This window comes from Dufourea novaeangliae, unplaced genomic scaffold, assembly GCF_001272555.1.
Source record: "Dufourea novaeangliae isolate 0120121106 unplaced genomic scaffold, ASM127255v1 scaffold8, whole genome shotgun sequence".
Lineage (NCBI taxonomy): Eukaryota > Metazoa > Arthropoda > Insecta > Hymenoptera > Halictidae > Dufourea > Dufourea novaeangliae.
Window position 1 is genome coordinate 2,260,259 of NW_015373923.1, and position 17,264 is coordinate 2,277,522.

A 17,264-nucleotide genomic window follows, 5' to 3' on the forward strand; every position below is an offset into this window, starting at 1 on the left:
CTTTCAGGACCTATCGAAACCTTAAAGACTTCAAAGGAACAAAAACTTCTGAGTTGAAGCTAGCTACAGGATTTATCGAGACTAAGAATTTTAGGGTATAGAATCCTGGTTCGAAGCCATTCGAATTTTCACAATAACTGAAAAACTTCCGAGTCCCTTCGAAATTGATAATCAAACGTCCATCGCCTGCACACGCGTAAGAATCATCCCTCCCGTATCGGGAAAGATGAGCCCCGTGTTGGTGACCACGAATTAGACGAGATGATAGGCTCTCGCGCGGGGGTCCACCCTCGTGGCGCTATGATCTCGTTACGCGACACCCTTCGCCCCGGTTCCCATCCACCGTCGGTCCCTCCCGCGTGTCTTCCAACGGCGCGCACGTGAATCAACACGTGGCCAGAGGCGGGATGCTTCACGGTCTAATTGGGTTTTGCGGGAACGTTTCTCCGCCGTGATCACCGTTTCCTTCCGAAAAACGTGGCCGTGACAAATAGAAACGGTTAATCATATGTGTAACGTATACACCAGTTGCCAGAAGTAGCAAAACTCTTAACGCATTCGTAGGTGGCAATATAATGCCATTTTAAGGGGTTATCCCAGTTTGGAGCCCGGAAAGTGAAAGCTATTTTTTGGTATTCTTTTCGCGAAAATGAAGTAAATGCGAAATCTATTAGCAATAGAATTTTTTTAGAACAAAGTCGTAACATTGCGGCCAATGTTTGCTGTTTGAAACGATTGAGAAATACGAATATTTTAGAAACGATTCCAAAATGAACCCTCGTATTTCTAGTCACGTGGAATATATTGTCGAACTGTATATTATATAATGACGTATTTCCATAAAACCTGAAACCTCTGTACATCCGACTAACAGAGGGTTAATTACGCGAGGTTTCGAAGAAGATAACGAGCGTTCGTTTCGGTATTTCTCCGTGGTTTCTTGCCTGTTCCGTCTCGGTAATTAAAACTTCAATACAACCAGGGGGGAGGGAAGGACGGCCCGGCTAATTAAAAAGCGAAGCCATTATACGAGGGTCGCGGAAGGGAACCCAGGAACTTTAAGGTATTCGATTGCGCCGTTTGCACCGTGGCGGTGTACCGTCACGGACCCATTTCCCGATCAGAATCCAATTTTTTGATCAGTTTAGCATATAGGTATCATATAATAACTTTATTATAACATAGATTATTTTCCTAAAAATGACTAAATAATTATTAACTATTTTGAAATTTATACGCAAAATTCGATAGCTTAGAGTAAAATACAGACATATGATTCAGGTGTTCAGAAATTGCTCCCTTTGCATTGCTTATTTTAAAAGTTCAATTATAATTTAATGGTATTACTATTTCTGCACTGTACTTAATACCGAATTAACGATGAATCCATAGATTTATTCGATTAACAACAATTTTTTTGGAGTTGGTTAATTTTTCTACTTATACCATAAAAGAAACGGCGATAGTTATTTTTTAATGATCAGGAACTGGGTCCGTAACGGTATATTATGCTTGAAGAAATCGGCGCAGTAAATGGGGATTCCGGTGTCTACCGGAAGCGTTTCGCGAAATCATTCTTGACTCATCGATTCCCCCGACAACAACGACAATAACAACAACAACCCCTCTATTTGTAATTACTCCGCAGGGATAATTAAAACGGTCCCCTCGGATGAGTTTTGCGAGGCTGGTATATCGGCAACGAGTAGGGTGTATAATCGATATATATCGAGGGGTGTCTGGAAACACCATCGTCGAAAGCCAGCCCTTTCTGTCGCCGCCCCCCGTATCGTTAGAACCCCCCCCCCCATTTAAATGTACCGTCGCACCCTTCGATAAACAATCGCCTGGGACCAAGGTGGATACCCAACTCCGATGCTACCAAACACATCGAAAACAATTTAATTGGAAGTGACGTGGAATCGGATCGTATACACTACTGCTCTTGAATATTCGCACATTGGGTCTCTTTCTGAAGAAAATTTGATGTTCAAAAATTGTATATCTCACGATACATTATTATCGTATACGATAGTTCGTTTAAAAGAAATGTTTATACGTCTCGCAATTATTTTTGTGCCGTGCTATTAAATTCGGAACTAACCTAGACCTACTAAAAGTATTCAGAACTTGAAAAATATGGATCTACATCACACTGTATCTAAGGCTTTGCGTGAAATTCTAAAAAACTACATGTACCCAAATGTGCCTAGCAGGTCTGAGTAGTGTCTGACCAGTGAAGAGACAAACTTACTCATTGTCAAATCGATGGTACTCTTAACACAACAGCTTCACAAAATTCCACCCGACCTAAAAAATCATTCTTCTTCCTTAATCGAAAAGAATAAAAGTTTGAAAGAAACTGTCTACGAGACGGACGAGGACGGTGTATGTAAACGGTGAACGTTTCTACGGTCTCTCTCTTTCTCTTTCTCTCTGTCCAACGGGTGGTTCACGGTTCCGCGGACGAGTCCACCACGGGAGGATGGATCGTGGATCCACGGGAGGACGAGCAGCCGGGTCGAGAGAGGAGGCTGGAGGAGGGAAGAGGTGGTAGGAAAAGGAACGGAGGCGGGTAAAGGGGCTCTCACGTTACCTTCGGTGCGGCCTGGGTGTCGTGTTACCAGCCGACCTCATCTTCCTCCGTGCCTCCGCGAGTTTGCCACCATCGACATCGAGGGAGGGGGTAGGGGGTAAGGGGCCTCGATGTCTCCTACACGTCTGTCCTTACGCACACGCCTACCATCCGTCCTGTCACCTTAGTTTCGCACATGTCCCGGTTTTCAGGGGCCTCTCCGTGGCCACGACATGCCCCCCCCCCCACACCGTCTATCCAGATGAGGGAGGGGATGATAACTCGCCAGGTCGATATTTTCGTCACGACCCAATTTCGAAGTGTTGGTGATTTCGATGATAACGGAAGGGACTGACTACCGTTGATATGGACACGTGGAAGTTTCGTTGAATTGTTGACGATGGGTGAATTTCCCTGGAGGGGATACTCGTGCGGAAATGTACGTTAACTAATGTCTATAAGTGTTTGGATATAATACACTGGGGATATTAGAATGTTACTATTCTTCAATAAATAAGGCTATCGTTTTTGTTTCTATTTGTCGAATTGAATAGCTTTGTTTGGGAATTTTACAATAGTGTCAATAAAATAGGTGAGAATACAAGCGAGATATCTTGCGAGCTGTACGTAACCGTGTTGAAACGTTATTTATGACGCTATTCAGGTCCAAGACGATTAGTCATGGACGTTGTAAAACAACGTGTCTAGTTAGTCAGAAGTGGGACTTATTAAATACATGTTAAAGTCAGGGGTATCATCGTTCCCTCGTAATTTGCTAATAAACCCCTGGCCCGTCCAATCTCGAACTCAACGAAGCAATTGAAGATCAGCGAAGGCAATTCCATAAACTCCACGGAAATTATATCCCCCTGGCTGGCCTTAGATCTCCGGAGTCGTGTTCGTTCGCCTAACGATAGCTTCACTAGAAATCGAAACACGCGGTCTCTTCTCGCCACGTTTGCACCTCAGCATACGTTAGAACACTTCATTAAAGAGCGAAAACGTTTGTGTTCCTCCGACAAGTCTTCCATTCAGACATTTGCGAAAGATCAACAATAAATTGTACCTTAGTAACTGTTTGTCTCAGTGCCGGATCATGGAAGGTGTAGTCCCGGGCCCCATGATTCAGGGGGGCCCCATTCTGAACGTCTATGAAAACGATAAATTTCAGTTTTTACACATATTACACGCTATTGCGTTCGATCGTATGACCTACCTGTCTCCAACAGTTTCTAAGCTGATCTAGTCAGTCGGTTAGGGGGTGGGCGAGAGAGGTGGGGGACACACGGCGATGGTTAGAATCCCACTGTTCGAGGACCCAGTTTGCGGGACACCCCGTCGAAGAAAAATGTGTCGATACAGTTCCCGACGGTAGGTTAAGTAAGAGAGTTGCCACATAGGGGGCTCGCGGTGGTAATTCAATCCCCCCGTTGGGCGTAGGTAGGTACGTACTTACATCCCAGCCGTGTATGTGCTCCACAGTACGTAAGACGGCCACACACACACACCGACAGGGGTAAGGGGAAAGAGGAGTAGGAGGATTGGTAGCGGTTGACGGAGAGACGGAACCTACGGAGAGAGGAGACAGAAAAAGTGCTGTCACGGAGGAAGTTCGAAACACGGTGGGTACGTGATGACGGTTGGTAGGACGTGTTGGGGACCAAAGGGGATCACTTTGGATTGGACGATGTCACTGGTCTTTCGGGCGTAGTCTCCGTTAGGACAGAAATTTGAGAGAATAATTCACCCTTTTACTACCTTAGAACAGATATATCGCCTTTCCATTTTTAATACAGTTTAAACTCTGGTATTGACACTTTATTTTTATTAAATAAGTTTATATTTATGGAACATACTTAATGGACTACTTACTACTACTAGGATTTACTTTATTGGATGGGAATAATGAAATTTTTAAAATCGCGAAAATATTTTCGTTTTTAACAGAAATAGGGTAATTTTAATATTATGGATCGCGTATTCTTCAAGGTATTTTTGGACGGGTACCCGAAAAACTTGTAAGGGTTAAGAAATTGAGATTCGAATAGGTGGCTGAAATAGACTATCGGGCAGCCCAATTTATTTGGTCTAACTGATTTTCACAAGATTTTACTTAGATAGTCCTACGTGATGCCCTTGTGTTCATGCCTCGATTATTCATGATCAAGATACATGTAAAAAAATAAGATAAATAAGTATGATTAACACCGTTTCCCATGTGCACCCCCTGACTGTCAGAACAATTGAGCAAAGGAGGGCCAGGTCTAACCTCCGAAAAACCCCAAAGTAAAAGTGAAACAAGACAGAGCAGCTCCTCCGCGAGTCGGGCCCCGAGATCCCAGTGGAACGAGCCCAGTAATGGTCAGCCTCGTTATCAAGCAAGACATCCTAATCCCCTAATTATAAGACGAGCCCAGAAAGGGTGTGTCCTTTTCTTTTTTCTTGTACTTTTCGCCCCGTTCTCTAACTGTATGTCCAAAAACAAAACAAATAAAGACACCACGAGCGGACGAAGAAACAGGCCACGGAAGAGCAGGCCTCTACAGAGAAGGACGACGTCTCCAGACGGACCCTATGGGAGTGAGCAAAGTGGAGATAGAACCAAGAAGGAAGGCTCGACTCGGACAAACACATCGTTGCCCTGCAAAGACACTTACTTAGAGAAGGAGTGAGAGAATACCTGTGGGCGAAAGTAGGAGGAAATCGTTCGACGACGGTGGAAAGGAGACGGGAAGAAGCAGTCGAGAGAACGAAGGAAGCTCGCGTTGCATGGCGGCTTCGAGTACACCCGAGAGAGGACTCCCACCGTACTGGCTGCACCATCGCCATCGCCTCCACCTTCTTTTGCCCCACCTCCTCGCTGCCTATCCCTCGACGCGTATCCTGCACCTTCAGGGTGGCGTCACGCTCAAGACGCTTCCGGTGTTAAATTACTCGGTGTGCCTCTCTCTTTTTCGCTCTCCTCCGCCTCCGCCTCCACTGCCGCCTTCTTGCTTCTTCTCTCTTCGACAAACTTCTTCACCTCCATCGCCCGTTCTCTCTCCTCATCACCACGATTTTTGTCTCGGTACACGGGTCCTTTCTTTATTCTTTTTTTCTTCCTTTTGCACGTTTTTCGCCTCAGGGTCTATCTACCCCCTCGCGAAGAACCTTTTGTACCACGCCCGGAGGCGTTCATTTACTCGTGCATGGATTCTCTTGGACTGTTTCCTTTTTGAGAAAATTAAAGAAATATTGACGAGTGTTTCGTGTGCTTTTTTCTGATGGGCTTCTAGATGGTTCGCGGGGGTTGGAAGATGACCTAGACGTAATTTCGATGGCGCTTACACGAAACGTGATCAGGTTAGATTTTTCTACTGCTAGCTGTTCGATCGAAACATTTGTTTGGTTAGTATAACATGATTCGAGGAGAGCTTTAGGATGGTTCTACCTTAACAAAGGTACGGAACATTGAATTTCGATAATTGTTTACCAGTGCAGCAGTGAGGCAATACTTTTTGCGAGTAGTATAAGGTAAATGTCCAGATTTCTACCCATTTAACCGTTTACTCGTCATAACGAACGTGTAAAAAGTGTACAATTTTGGATTATTTCCTTACAACTATAGTACGAACGTAACATACTATAAGAAAAATACGGACCTAGTAGAAATTGGGCCATATACCTTACTCACATCGAACAGAGTGCTTCGAGAACCTGTCACCAAGACTGTCCCATTACCAGTCCACGTGAAACAGTCGAAAAACCGTCCCGAAGAAATCTTCGTGTGTGGCGTGCGAACTCCGAACGAGAAAAGGAAACCCAGCTTCCCGTTACCGGGCGGTTTGTTTACAAGTGTTTCTCTCGTCGAAGAATCCGTAGGAAGAAACGGGGTCCCCGACTGTTCGAAGGTGTCGCCTCCCCTCCCCTATCGGGCAATAATGGAACAAACACCTAAACAGATTTTCCGGGGGTTAAGGATGCGGGGGAGGGGGTGAGTCCACGATACGGATCGCGAGAAGGGCCTCACTTTCTCCCTCTCTCTAGCCCCCTGTGTTCTTCTTAACGAGCCGGATCTCACGACGTAAATTACAAATAATAAATATCCGGCCTCGGCTTGGTTTATCGCGACCGAAAGATCGGGGATTTCGGGGGATCGGATAGGGCGCGCCCCCAGGGGCCCCGCACGGGCCCCGTTTTTTTTCGGGGGCCCCGCGCCCAGCGATGTGGGCGGGCATCGAGGGGGGACCCCCCACTGACACGACACACCGCCGCGAGTGGGCCCCCGCTGTCTTACCTGACCCTTTCTCGCCCCCTCGTCACCTCGGTAGAAAAACAATGCTGGCAAACGGGACGCACACCTGACCCGCGAGAAACCGGCATAGCTTCCCCCGTGTCTCGTCACTCCTGTTGTCGATTTTTCAGTGCCTCGGGCCCCGTTGCTCCTGTGGGCCCAAGCCCCCCCCCCCTCTCTCCTGTAGTTTCTATCCTGTACGACACCGACAGAGATTACGTAGATAGTGAGGTGTTTTCCTACGGACAGGTATTCGGAGCGATTCACACGACTAGTGGACATGCTGGTGGTGTTCTGGTGTTGGTGATAAGTTTGCTAAGATTTGTCACGGCCAGCGGGACTCGCAGTGTTAAGCTGCGTCTACACTATATAGCATAAAATGTTATATAGCAAAGTTATAAAGCTTGTTGGAAAAGCAGAAAGAAAAATGTTATATAACTATTTCTAAAGTTCCAAAATCCATCGATCGAGAGACTGGAATTTCCCACAGACATACCTCTTCCATCGACGAATAAACCTCAATTTCCCACAGGTCCCAGTACCCATAAATCCGTTTGGCTCGCGGAAACATCGACGGTTCTGTTATCGTGATCCAGCGATGGGTCGCGTCCTTCTAATCCATCGAAATTAGCATTATAACGCGGTGGGTACACACGTGGGTGTGGAACAGGCGGTCCGACGTGATAACTTTTCGACAGAGAGGACGTGACCAGGAGGTGTAGGGGGGAGGTGAAACGTGGAGTAGGGGAAGCATTTTACACGCATTCACGCACGCGACGCGGCACGATTCACGAGCCATGTGTGTGTGTGGGTGTCACGGGGTGGCCACCTGTCTAGCGAGGTATGCGCCGATAGCATCACCAGAGGAGAGAGCCAAACGGAACGAACGCCCCAGCGCTAAGCAAAGACAAGGGCGGTAACTCACCCCGACAAATTATAGAGTGGCCAGACACGTCGCGGATTCTCTCCACCTCTTTCTCTCTAAGTGTTCTTCTTCCCTCTCTTCTGTCCCTGTTTCCCCTTCTTTTATCCCGATTCACCTCCTCGTGAATCTTGGGAACTCGATTCGTTCCGAAGACTTTCGATGAATTTTTTATTGTTCCTAGGTATAGGGTGTAATTGTAAATAATTTTCTTGTTTCGAGGAATAGGGCGACGATGCACTACCTGTGTATAGGCGTGATGGGGACAGAGAGAGAGAGAGTTTATAGAGGGTAACGGAAACGATTCGACGATTGGCTGGTTTTAGTTTTTATGGTTATTTGGATTGGTGATGGATTGTGGGTGGAGCTGTTTTAGGTGGATCGAATAGACTCTACCATTTTATAACTACTTTGAGAACCATGGTTTCGGTGTAACACGGTGCAAAAATTGCGATAACCTTTTTGTAACATTGTTTTACATGTAGCACGAGCTAATCCTGAAGAACACAGGCCATGAATTATTTACCTTCAAGTAATAATCTAAAACTCCAAAATCCACGAACCTAGAGACCTCAACCACCCTGGATGCCTCTTCGACCCCTGAATTCCTACGGCCATTACTTTTTTTTCGTACTTTTCGAAGGTAGCAACAGGCTTTTTGTTTATCTTTTAATTTAACGATTTTTTTTTTTAACGGTATGACTATGTATTTTATCAGTTTCGGAAACGCGAGCAATTGTAATTAAGGTGTATCGATAAATGATCTACTATTTTGTTTTTTTAAATAAAAGTCTATGTTTTTTCGGAAAGAACTCCAATACTTAGGCTACTACAACGATGTTTGTTATTACGGCGGCTGGTCGATTTCAGCGTGGAAGAAGGTTGTGAACGAGTCCGTGCGCGACGTGCGACTCCGTGCGTGTTTATGGTAAATGGGTCACGGCTTTTGCGACAGATAGATTGCGAAATTGTGGCAGTTCTTTGAACTTTTCTTGCGGTAATGGAAACCGATATTTCCAAGCGGCTGTGTGTAATTATTGATATTGCGCCGCGGTGAACGCTAGCACGGCCCCCGACTAACACCATGTCCGCGACGGAGCCCTAGATTTCTCTGTGTTCAAACATGGTCCGAGGAGGGCTGCTCGACGGAGACTGGTGTAACGCACACCGAAGAAAAACATTTCTGAAACGAATCAATCGAAAACGCACCACCGAATGATCGCTACACGAGAACTAAAAGTGGATAATAAAAATTGGAAAAGTTCTTCTTGAAAGCAGAAAATAATTGGAGTACAGTGAAATCTCAATAATGGAACCTGATAGAAACCAAAAAAATCATTATTTATTATACGGTATTAACGTATGTGTGCGGAGCTAACGAAATGGATTAACACTTTCAAAAGAAATCACGCGAGGAGACCTGGGCAATCATTATTATTCGGTATATAATTGATAATCATAGTCACCTACAAGTTGACGAATTATATAGCAATAATATGAGCTATTGGCTGCAAGGTTATTCATTTCGATCAATTGATTCTTGGTGCTAACTTAAATCCGTGTGGCATGATCGGGCGTAGTTAGTTCGGGACCGAGGGCAACACGCATCCCAAACTTTGATTAAACGAGTCGCAGGGACCTGCAGCCCGACTCATTTGTCTGCCGTCCGCCACTAAACCTCCCTCCTTTCGCTCCCCCCACCACTCCCTTTGTCTTCGTGATTCCTCTACGCTACCAAGAATCGCAACGATTCCTTGAAACCCGGCCGGTTAGGGTGGTCAGAAGTTTCGGCTGTTTTAAAACAGGTGCTCGCCACGATGTCTATCTCTGCCCGGTTCCGGTATCGATCACACGGTGCTCACGGGAAATTCCAAGAAGAATCAGAACCGTTTCCGTCGGCGGCGGCTCGCGACCGTCGCGGAACACCTGACCACCATATAAGAACCGTAAATGAAACTCGTACAATTTAAAATTAATAGTTCTTAATAGTAAATTAAATATTTCAATCAAATAGGTGACATTAAATTTGAAAAAAAAATTTTGATTCCGACCACTTTCACAATCAGTTGTTCAGAATATACGCGTTTAACCCTTCATTTGTTTAACCCTCGGAATAAAGAACCTTTATATAACAATTTTCAAAGCTGTTATTTATCGTTTCAAGCCCTGCGACAAACATGATTTCAAGTCAAAGTCGAGATGACGGTATAGTGGTCAGTCTCGATCTAGATGGTTGGACAAATTGTCAATGGGAGGTGGCCGCGCACGGTAATTTGCAACCGTGGAATCTATCCACGTGTAGTCCCGTTTGTTCCCCACCTTCCACCCCCATCCCTAGTCCTTCTGTTTCATCGCACCGGGTTCCTCTGTTCGGGGCGCATCGGGAACGATGACGTTAGTAACCCGATATCAACCTCCATGTCCACGGCCCCCCCCCCCCAGACGGCTTCCAGTACGGATGTCCCAAAGGGAAATAGGGTCGTTCGTTGCTGGCGGTGGTGCACCATTATCTTGTCCGCGGAACAGCCGTGTCTGCGTCCAATCCATCGATAACGGTGTAATCGGTGTTCTGTTAAGGCGGCCTCGAACGGCGAGCCTGTACCAGAATTGGACAGAATTTTATTCGATTAATACATAGTGCAACGGTATCTCAGGGCGTCGTCCTGAATCCCTGAAATCCATATTGTAACAAAGAGGACCAACGAAAGGGGTGAAAGTATCGTTCACCGGGGTGGAAGGCGCCACCGGAACCGTTCCGAATGGAGGAAGAGGAGGCGCGAAAGAAACGGGTCCCGCGAGGTTGAAAAGAAAGAAAACCGAGCGATGGGACGTGTATACGATTCCCTAACGGCGATAAACGTCCCCCGATGCTGGAGACGGTGGTTTCGCGTGACGGAAACACGCGAGAACGCGCATATACGAGTACATACGTACGTATATGAACACACGAGTGTCGGTTCCGGCGCGCGGCGGAGCGATGCGTCGCGTCGCATAAAGTAGGTGGATATGGCCGTCCCCCGGCGTGGAGCAAGCGCCTCGTAGATAAGCAATTACGATGGAATCCGCAGATAACGGGGACAAATTCGAATTCCGAGATTTCGGGGCTCCGATAGGATCGACACGAGACCTATCCCCTCCCCACCCCCTCATTTCTCTGTTTCTCCTTCGCCTCGGTTCCCACGACGGGATTCTTTTCCCTTCTTTTCCTTTTTTCTTTCTCTCCTCGCGACTGCCTACAGCTCCATCGTCCATTCCACTTTTCGCTAGTGATTTTTTTTTCCTTTTTCGTTTTTTTACGTCTACCATGGTGTTCCACCCTCGCGTAACGCGGTAGTTGGATTCCGATAAATAACTTATCCTCGCTTAAAGCATTGGACATATCAACCTATAACATTTTTCTGGAGTTTGGTGGGTCTGTATGAATTATAGAAAGAGGAAATTCAACATTTGTGTGAATTTCGACACTTTAACCGTGTGGGTGCGATGCACATACACTCGTCGATGATTAACTGCACATGTATTAGGATACTTATCGAGTACGTAATAAAGTTTAGGACACTTATCGCGTATATAGCGAATGTTAGAAAGCATTACGAAATCGTTGAAAGTCCGACATAAAATATTATTTAGAGAATATTGAAGCCCAATAGACAATGCTACTATGAATTTTTGTTCGCACAAACCTGGTGTCCTAATAAAGACACTATATTCCAACCATAATGGCTCGCTTATCAGCCCCCAAATACACAATCCCCCCCTAGCTTCCGTCATCCAGCTCTCCACTGACGCAAACCAGATCCGAAAAACAACAAATCCCAAAAGAATCGATAATTCCGTCTGAAAAAAAAAAAAAAAGCAAAAACTACATACCACGACCGTTCCAACCACTCTGACCATTTAAAACGTCCGACAAACGAACATTCATGGGAATCCTACCGCAATATGTCGCTCAGAGAATCATCATACCCTGGCCCATCGACAGAAACGCGAGACCAGAATGTGAATTCTGAAACCAACCATCGGGCCCGCTCAAAGCCAGACTGCGACATGCTCCTAGTCAGTCGTGGTGTCTGTAAACCGAAAAAAGGTTGACGGTTATTTCACAATGTGATCCTGTTGCTGGCTGCGCGTCGAAGTGGCAATCGGCCGACAGAATCCTCGGTTTCTATGCCGAGCTCGCACGGACACATTTCGCGGATTGCGCCAGCTGGCTAGGCGATTTCGTGTTGCGTCCCGTTCTCTCTGCCATCCGAGCCCCCCCCCCCCTCCTTCCACCCTTGATGGGCGTTGCTCCATCGTAACGCGATATGTTTGTGCACTCGTGCACCGATTGCGGGTGTGTGCACGTCGGCCGGACGTGCACGTATACAGGCCTCGTGTGGTTCATCCTTAATGGTACTTAATAGTCGATAAAATATTTCGCAAAAATGCTTTCATATTATTGTAACCTAGATCGATGTAACAGCAAATAAGTGACACGTTAAATTTAAAAAAAAAAATTGACTCAAACTAAACGGAAATGGTTGCCAAAACGGAATAAGGTTTGTGCAGCCAATTTGCTGCGTATGTTGCTGCCAATGTGCACGCAAGTTGTTATCTAGCAATGTTAGAATAGAAATGATGTCACCGGGAATGTATAATATGTGTTCCACGAGGAACAAAAGAAAAAACTGCGATTCGAGAGTTCTTTCTTACGTCATCGCCTTATCGATGAAGGGGCAGAGACACCGAGCCACGCGGCTCGTCTGTGCGAGGTCGTCTTAATGGTGGAATGGTAGCGATGTCACCGGGAACGTGTAAGCGTAACAGAAAAAGACTGTAATTCGACCATTTTTAATCGAAATAGGTTCGAAAATCGTCGAAGTGCAACATATTAAAATAATATTGTTTATCAAAAGAAATCTTGAAATGACGGGTTCTTGGTTTTATGAAAAATATTTTTGTACAAGATACGACAAAGATGCAGTGAGAGGGTTCAATATTTGGTGGAAGAACGTGTACGAATAGGGGGAAAATAAATATGATTCCGAAAGAAATATGATAGAATTAGTTAAAGAGTATAGGAAGAAAAATGTAAAAGTTGAGAAAGAATATGAAAATTAATTGAGGTGGACAATGCGAGCAGAAATATTACAGATAAACAAATCGAGTGTGAACCACAGAATCGATCTTCCACTCGAAGAGAGGGGGGGAAACCGGAAGTGGCGCTCGTACGAGAAGATTTACGATCTTCCGAGTGTGTCTCGTTGCTTGGTTTCTTGCTCGGTATACCCACCCCGCCTACGAGCGCCAGTAGATTACGATGCTTTTTCCACCGTGAACCATCCTGTACGCGTCCCCCTAGGCCTGGGGGATTTATCGATTTATACAAACAATAAGGAAATCCTCGAACGAGCCAAGATGTCGAGGAATAGATCCGCCATTCGCCAGACCACTCTCGAGCATTTTCTTTATTTAATTATTTTTTATTTTCGAAAATATTTCTGCGATCTGTACACCCTACAAGATGATTCATCGTTCGTTTGATTTCCATCGGGTGAATTTGAAATTTCTGAAAAAGTAAGTACATACGCGCTTGTTATTTGCCCGCCACGAACCACACCAGGAAGACGGTGAATCTTCTCGTTTTTGGTGGCCGCGGGATATAGGGTGAACCCGCGTCGACACCTCAGGCTTAATTAATTTTAAAGAAAGTTAAAGTCAGGTGACGTGCAGCCGGGAACGCGGGCGAACGCACTCGAGCGGAGCCCTCGTTCCTCGGTAACGTAATACGGAGTCGGACTACCTGACCGATCTGACAGTAAGCTCGAAACAAAATCGAATCGGTGCACACAGCCGAATCTCGTTTATAAACAAGTGTACCAACCCCCCCCCTCCTGTTTTCCGCTACGACACACATATGAAGGTAAAAAGAAAATAAAGAAGAAAATCATTGTCTTAATCTTTAAAGGTATAGATAGTAAGCACGTTTCTGACAAATGTGTCGTTTTTTTGTCAAAAAAAGGAAAGCTTGTCTCCATTTTCTTGTTCAACACGTCGAAGGTGTACAAACTCCTTTTTATAAAAACGACTGATAGATTTTTTCATACTAATCGACCCCGATAATTTAATCCTAAAACAAAGCGTCATAACAAAATCGTGCTGTACGTATACAAATACATAAAATCGGTCTAACGATCACCGAAGATATCTCAGCCAGTCGTATTTCACGACGGACTCGGAACAGGATCGTTTCATTTTTCCGTTTCGACTTGCGCGAACCTTTCGGCGCGTAGCATCTCGCCGTAATCCGTCGAGAGACGCTGTTTTTAATGGTATTAATATTTCCACGCGCATGAATTCGAAGGGAATAAATTCCGTGGGCTTTAATAGGTTCTCTGTCTCGTGTTTCCGTCGGTGATCGTAAAACGTAGCGGAGAGCCAAAGCTCTCCATCGGGAGTGAAGGGTAGGGGGAGCATGCTCCTGCCCGGAAACAAACGTCAACGGCGAACAGATCGATGATCCGCGTCCATGGAAACCGCGGATGGACCAATGCGGGTCGCCCTGCCCCGCTCTCCTCTTTCCGAGCCGCGGCGCCGCGTGTCCGCCTTTTTGCTCCGGGCCGAACTGCTAGGAACAGGCGAAAGATAACCGTCTGAGGCCGAAAACGACGACAACGACGACGGCGAAACCGAACAATATTTTTATTCGAACGGCGACGGGACACGAGCAATATTTACAATTTCGATCGCGAGCGACAACAGTCACCCCCTTTGACACGTTGCAGTGGAAAAGGCCGTACGTAACCAGACACGCTTTATTTCATTTTGTTTTTTATGTCATAGGTTGAAAATGTATGGGTTTAATTAATAGAGGGTGTTGGTATTGTTTGAAATTATACTGCGATATTGATTTTACGAAAAAATTTTGTAACGGTATTTATTTTATTTTATCCATATACTGTGACTGGCGTGGCGGTTATAGTGTTAATCGAGCATACGGACAATATCATGCTTTTACGCTGGGAATTGTAGGTGATACCATATGTGTATTTGTACAGGCTATTGTATACTTTTGAGTATTGCCAGTGTACCGGAATGATTTTCAAACGGGGGTTGAAATTCAAATATTGTCACTAATGGTGATAAAGTAGGCATCTACTGTAGTGGACAGGTGCAGTTAGCAGATTATAGACGGCAGTGCCTGTAACACGTGCAAAATTCTCCGTATACGAGTGTTTTTTTTCTTTTCAAGCACCCCGATAGTTCAGACACAATCCACGCCACTATCCCCGCGTAAGCGGTCTGTCTTCTTCGTGTCTGCTCATTAAGACATCATTCCCCCGCTGTCTGTGGCAACTTTGTGCAATCAAAGTGCACAGACTCGCGGCTAAATTACTCCTGGAGGGTATCGAGAGAAAACTTGGCTCGTTAACGCGACGCCATGAATCCCGAGGCTGTACTTCCGAATTCCCCTGTTTTCGCGTCGGACTAACAAACCTTCCGTTCTCGACTGGCAACCGACTGAGCGAGCGCGCACGCGCACACACGTGTCCGATTTTAATTGGTGAAAAGTAATATCCGTTATAGAATGATATTTGAGAATAATGGGAATCGTGATTGTAACGATTTTTTTATTTTTTTTTTTTTTGGTTTGTAATATCGGTGAGCCCTTCATATAACACGATCAGAAAACCTTCGAATAACACGGTGTTTCTGTAACAGTGTAAGCATAACCTGACCTTGTTTTTTTTTGCATGTAATGTACACACATATTCAGTTTCCTGTAACACGAATTCGCATAATACGACAATGTTTAAAGAATCTTACCACCGTGTTACACGAGGGTTTTCCTGTATTCCGTTTTTTTTCCGAAATTTGTCACAATTTCTTGTTGTCCGGATGAATCGTATTTGGGAAAATCGGGTTTCGGGTTCTCTTTTTTCAGCGAAAATTGTCAAACTTCGTGGCCATCGAATCGATTGTACGATCGACGTGTCGACCGTTCATTGTCTTTCGATAATCGGTTTCAATAAACGCTGGTAGACAGGAATCATGTGATCGATCGAAATCCTTTATTCTCGTGTAAATTTCATACGTCTGCGATGTGAACCGACGGAAGTTCCTCCAGGGAATCAAGAGAGTATCGCGAAGCGAAGTGACATGAACGAATTCAGGGCGTTAACTTCCCGATCTCTGTTTCCGCGACTCAAGAATTCCCCGTTGGTACGGACCCCGTGGAGCACAGAAAGGACCTTTTTTTCGAATTTTTTCAATCGTGGTTTCACTTAAAACCGATTCACATAACAATTATAATCACTTATAGAAATCAGCTGTTTTACCATATTGCTATCTAAAATCGTGAATTTTCATAAATTTTCAGAATGAGTAATATTTATAATTGCACTAAAAACTATTTCGAATCTTTCTAAGTGAACATAAATTACGCAGCAAATTCGGAAAACTGTCGATTGATCAACGATCGCCGTTGAATCAGGCAGGTCACCAGAAGGCGTTCAGCACGAACGAGACGACAGGATTATGGGAACCGTTTCGATCGATCTACGAGCATTGGACAGGGACGAAAGGCGAGCCAAGCTGGGTGGAGGTGCTCGTGCCAAGGGATCCGCGCGACAGAACGTTGAGTCGAATGATCAGCAAGCAACCGGAAAAAGGGAGGGTCGTTTACGGGGTACGATGCAACAGGCCGCCGCCGCGAATCGTACGAATAATGGTGGACGATTTTCGTCGGCGAATGATGAAGTCGTATTCCAAGAGCTGAATCTCGCCGCCTATCCGAGGAACAAACGGAACGGGAAGAAGAAGTCGCGGAACCGAAATCGCAGAGTCACATTCGCTGTCTGAATTATTTCTTCTTTTAGCATGAATAAATTAAAGAGAAGCACGATTTAAACTTGCGATATTCCATACCGAAATATGTATAGACTGGAGAGGGAAGCGAGGAGATACAGTACCCAGGCCAAAAGTATAGAATCGGCTTTAGGTTTTTTTTTTTTCTAGTCTTGTTCGGAGCGCCATGAGTCACCTATCAACTTGTTAATTATGTTGTAACGGTGGGGATATAACTTATCAAATAAACGACCATTTGTCAAGTTACGAAGCTGGGAATTTCTGAAAAAATTGGCTTTATTTTAATCCACGAAGTAAGTTATGCTGAGGGGTGAACACCGAATACATATATTGGATTTAACAGGTTCAGCGTTTTGAATGAAAAACAACAATGAATGAACACTTACGAGATTTTGTAACTATTATAGTCGAATTTTAAGTGATAATAATACTAATAAATATTTGGTACATGAAAATTAAATTTCTAAATATCTATACCTGTTTGTAACATGAACTAAATTAAAAAGAGCAAAAAAAGAGATTTCACCAGTGATTGAATAATTGAATGTTTTTAACCAGTTGCGCGAAAATTGTTTGAATGTGGTAGCAAGGAATTAAAAAAAATGAATATTCAATCACTGGTACGTGTTCATTTACTGGTGCGT

General features: G+C 44.9%; 1 protein-coding gene across 1 annotated transcript; it reads left to right on the forward strand.

Moving 5' to 3' along the window:
- The first annotated feature begins 16,290 nt into the window (after positions 1–16,290).
- Positions 16,291–16,614, forward strand: LOC107194553. The gene has a single exon (XM_015584194.1). The coding sequence runs from the start codon at positions 16,291–16,293 to the stop codon at positions 16,612–16,614; it is 324 nt and encodes a 107-aa protein (XP_015439680.1).
- The last annotated feature ends 650 nt before the right edge of the window (positions 16,615–17,264 follow it).